At 35.9% G+C, this 4,965-nt stretch overlaps 1 protein-coding gene across 1 annotated transcript; it reads left to right on the forward strand.

Moving 5' to 3' along the window:
- On the forward strand, positions 1 to 3,021 carry rps28 (ribosomal protein S28). The gene is made up of 4 exons (XM_034104155.2): positions 1 to 83; positions 377 to 424; positions 1,221 to 1,343; positions 2,927 to 3,021. The coding sequence occupies exons 1-3, from the start codon at positions 45 to 47 to the stop codon at positions 1,341 to 1,343; spliced, it is 210 nt and encodes a 69-aa protein (XP_033960046.1). The 5' UTR covers positions 1 to 44; the 3' UTR covers positions 2,927 to 3,021.
- Positions 3,022 to 4,965: the final 1,944 nt, after the last annotated feature.

Raw genomic sequence — 4,965 nt, forward strand, 5'->3', positions numbered from 1 at the left:
CTGCCGCGCACCACGTGACTTCCTTTCCGGTCTAACCTGACAACATGGACGCCAGCCGCGTGCAGCCGATCAAGCTCGCCAGAGTAAGAAAATGCATAATAAGGCGAAAATAATCATATCCGAACGAATAGAGAGCTACAGTAACGAATAATGTAATATACGGTCCTAGAATATTGAAGCTAAAACTACTTTAGAACATAGTTTAGCGGAGGCACAGCGGCGCTCATGCCTCCAACATGGAGGCCTGTCCATGCTACAGCCTGCCCACTGTTAGCCTGTTGTAGACGGTTTGATACTGTTTCTAGTTCACACAAGAAAACAAGCTTAATTTAACATATCGTATCTACATTATAACTTGTGTTTTTTTTTTTAACAGGTCACCAAGGTGCTCGGAAGAACTGGTTCCCAGGGACAATGTACACAGGTATGCTAACAGCTAGCAGTTTACCCATTTAATACAGGGCTTGTCTCTCATCGCGTCTTTTGTTTAGCAAAAGCCTTCATAATTATATTTTTAAAAACACAGTACATCCCGAAATATACCGCGTTGTAGATTAATGCAATTGTTTCTTCGTCTAATTGTTTTATTTTTTACCTGGAAAAAGACAACTCTTGCATCCTACAAATCTACGTAAGGGCTTGCGTTTTAGTCACAAGCAGAGGTGGAAAAAGTATTCGCATATTTTACTTGAGTAAGAGTGAAGGAATACTCTGTTACAAGCCCTGCTATCAAAAGGTACTCAAGGAAAAGTGGCATCAAAATATACGTACTTATAAGTACTCATAATGCAGATTAGCCCATTTCAGAATAAGTTATAACATTATTATTTTTATTATAAATATTGATATATTAAAGTGTTATCAAAGCTGGTAAAGGTGCAGCTAGTTTTAATGACTTTGTATAATGCAGGGTAGCTTGTGAATTTACTTCATTTTAAGGGTTGATTTATATATCACACCATTAATCCAAATCTTGGTAACTAAAGGTAATAAACACATGTAGAATGGTAAAAGTATGTTGCACAGTTCAATTTCCCCTGGGGATCAATAAAGTATATTTTGTTATGATACACCATTACATTTGAACATTCAACAAGCTTCTGTGTATTTACAAAAATTGTGATGTATAGATAATGGTAATACCTGTGTAGAACACTAACTTCTTAACTAGGATGTACCTCTTTCTAATTGTAATCATGTCTCTTCATCTGAACACACAGGTCCGTGTTGAGTTCATGGACGACAGCAACCGCTCCATCATCAGGAACGTGAAGGGCCCCGTCAGAGAGGGAGATGTGCTGACACTTCTGGAGTCTGAAAGAGAAGCCAGGAGGCTGCGATAGGTGAGGGGAATAAACCCAGTCAGTCATGCCTGTTAGGAGTGTTCACTAGTAGGTGTTAGAGTACATCAAGCTAACTTTGTGCATTAGAGCAGGGGTTCCCAAACTTTGCCATGCCAAGGACCCCCATATAGCATTATCCTCTGGCGGGGACACACCTGTTGCAATTTTTTTTTATTATGATGAGTACATTATGATGGAAAATATGACAAATTAATCATACAGCTTAATACATTTTCTTAATATATATTTGTATTAATAATCAGTTATTCTTCTAACATTTTTTTTTATTTATCTTTTGTTTGTCATTCATTACATTCATTGTGTCTTCTGTTATAAACATTCTTAACACAATATTAAACAGTAATATCAACAGTAAACATATTTTCAAGTGATTTCTGTCTTTATAATATTATATAATTTTGAACATTAATATGAACAATTAACATGTATTTTTAGCATTTTTGAAAGCTACTTATGCCTTAATAATATTATATATAATATTCAACAGTAATATTAACAATAAACATATTTATATTCATATATAAACAACAATATTTGCTACATCCGTGCTCTCATCCAGCTGCAGAGCGAAATATTCACTGGCTCTCACTTGCTCCAAAAGCTGAGCAGATACTCAGTTTCACTCTCAGTAGCGGCAGCTCGATTCTGATTGGCTTGAAAGGCGGTCGTGTGATTTAAAAACAATAAATAAAAAATATTAAAAGATTGGTATCAAAGGACAAATAGATTGATAGATATGCAGTTATTAATTACATCATTAAAAAATGTATCTTTAAAAAAAAGAAAAAATTCCCCTTTCCCTCAAACTTTGCGTGACCCCCCCTGGCGGGGCCCCACTTTGAAAAACACTGCATTAGAGAACTATTTAAAAAAACATTGGCTTGGGCTGCTATTTTGAAATGGGCACGTGTATAATTTAATACAATAAAGTGAGTGTAAAAAATATTTAGATACATCTTGTCTCGTTAAATAGCTTGTGCAACCAGAAATAATCTCTGCTCAAGCACAATGTTCAGCAAGTTAATATTGGAATCCTGCAACAAGTGTTGACCCACAAAAAAGGTTTTCCTATGTCATGTCCTCTGTATGTATGTCAGACCACATGTTATTAAAACATATTTTAATACAGTCAAATATAAAAACACTATAGTCTCTCTTTATGAAATGACCGTAGAATCTAAACTAGAGCTCTTTAACACTCGGTAACAGAAACGCTAAGCTTCTCAAATGGAGGATTATGCCTGTAAGAGTAGATGTAATAGATTCATATTTATTTTTAGTAAACCTAGTGATGAATGGTTATCTACCACTCATATTGTAAGCTTATCATGACTGCACTTGGTTTACTCTTCGTGGACTTATTTCCTCCTGAATCACCAGACGAGTGAATGCGACAGGTGGCTGAGTCGAATACGTAGCACTGTCTATTCACAAATTACAAATGAGATTTAGCAATCTGTCACCTGAACTAAAGACCCTGCTGTTTTATACTGGGAAATGTTGTTTTTATGATGTTGAGTTTGAGGTGGTGAGTTGACCTTTCAATTTGTTTCTCTTTGCAGTGCCCCTGAGCTGTGAGATGTGAGACCAATGCAGTGAGGAACCACTCGATATCACTTGTTCAGATGCTTTGAAATAAATGTGGTTATTAAGATCAGTTGGTGTTCTGTTTTTACTTTGTTCATACTCATAGTAAATAAAAACTGTTTTCATAATAAATATTATCATTACATTTTGCGTCTAAGCTTAAGGCATATTAGTGATTATTTCACAGCAGTGTGTAAATCCACTGCAGAATTATCATTCCTTTACATCAGTGACGATATCTTGTTTAAATAAATATGCTAACGTGTTACAAATGTAGTTTATAATGTGGACGTTGTGAGAGGATTTAGTTTCAATGTACATTTTCTTCATGAAGTTATGAGATTTGTATCCTTTTTGAAATGCTCAAATCTAGATACTCAAGGCTTTTATTGTCGTGTGTATATTAGCTACGGGGCAGTTATGACAATGAACATCTTGGGTCACAGGCTCCTCGAACAGATAAAATAGAAACTGCAGAATAGTCTATATACAGTAATTGGAATATTGATATGTGAGTTGCAAACTGATGTATCTTCTTTCAAAAGTTCAGGTGTTTAACATTCTTATGGCCTGTGGGATGAAACTCCCATTTCAATTGAATGCTAAAGTATATTCATGCTTTACTGCAACTATATTTCGTTTTTAAGATAAAAGTCACTTTGCATAATTGAATAAAATAAAACGACTAATATATAATTAGATAATTGGCTACTTTGCAATGTATAGAGTAATACACGATAGCCTCACCTTTACTTACTGCCACAAAAAAGGATATTGTTTTCTTACAAGCATGGGAAGCTTGCAATTTTTTTGTTGCGCAATTTTAATATCAGCCCATCCGCGCAGTGTAGTGAGTTTGTCTGATAACATTCTTGAAGACATTCACAGATGCAATGTCTTCATTTGGTTCACTAGGCCTATATCATGGAAAAAAGGTTATGTGTATTACATTCTGTCCAACAGAGGGCAGCATCACTCCTAGTTGTTTGGGGAGTTTAAATTAATTTCACTGATCAGAAAACAAATACAGGCTTTCATCCCCGAGTCTTGTCTTGAAGGATGAGCTGTTTTAAAACAAGCCTCTTGGCAAACGACCTGCTTTAAGAACCTATTCCCAGCCCACCTCCCCTGACTTTAACTTGTTCTACACTTGTGGATAGTAACAAGTGCAATGACTGAACAGAACATCACGGCTGATGCCAGTGGAGATGCTTTCCACTCTTGTTCCTGGGTGTGACAACACTTTGTCTGAAACCACTTATCTGTTGGCTGCAAGGATTCATGATGTCGTCAAGGCATATTCTCACACGCCTAAATTGCCTTTTCAAGGTGTTGATTATAACCAAGCTGTATCAAAGCTTATTTCATGTGAATCAAGTGTTGTCAATGTGCAGAAATCCTTCCTGCATTGTAAGAACAAATCCTGATGATTGAATACAGATCAGTTTACTGGCAATCTTGGTAGGTTTTGAAATGTTAATGAGATGAGACATTTCAAATGAGTCCCACCCTATTTCATGCTGTTTTATTTGTCCTGTGTCTTCTGGATCAACTTTTGCTTCTTACAATACAATCTATGAAGCCAGAGCTTTAATAATATTAGCAAATGCTCATGCTAGTGCTAATGGGGATGCTAATACAAATGATGATCTGATGCTGAATAGCTTGATCTATCACTGCTCAGTTTTAACATAACTTAAAGCCAATTACTTGTTACAATGCATGATCTTGGATAAATGTTTCTAACCTCACATTTTTATATATTAAAGATTTTGGTTGACAGGCTTGCTTTTCCAGCAAGAAGGTATTTGGGTGAACTCCAGTTTGAGGTTTATGAAGGAGTCAAGTGTTTGAACAGGAAAGCAGTTTGATTTGTGTGTTGGGCTTTGGCTGCAGAATGTATTCTGTATGTTAAATGTCCTTATACTTTCCGTCTCAGTTTGACCTACTTTGCACAGAGCTTTGAATGGTGGCAGTGGAGAAAAAATACTTTATTTTACTTAAAATCAACAGT

Source organism: Pseudochaenichthys georgianus, chromosome 17, assembly GCF_902827115.2.
Source record: "Pseudochaenichthys georgianus chromosome 17, fPseGeo1.2, whole genome shotgun sequence".
In the NCBI taxonomy this organism is placed as follows: Eukaryota; Metazoa; Chordata; class Actinopteri; order Perciformes; family Channichthyidae; genus Pseudochaenichthys; species Pseudochaenichthys georgianus.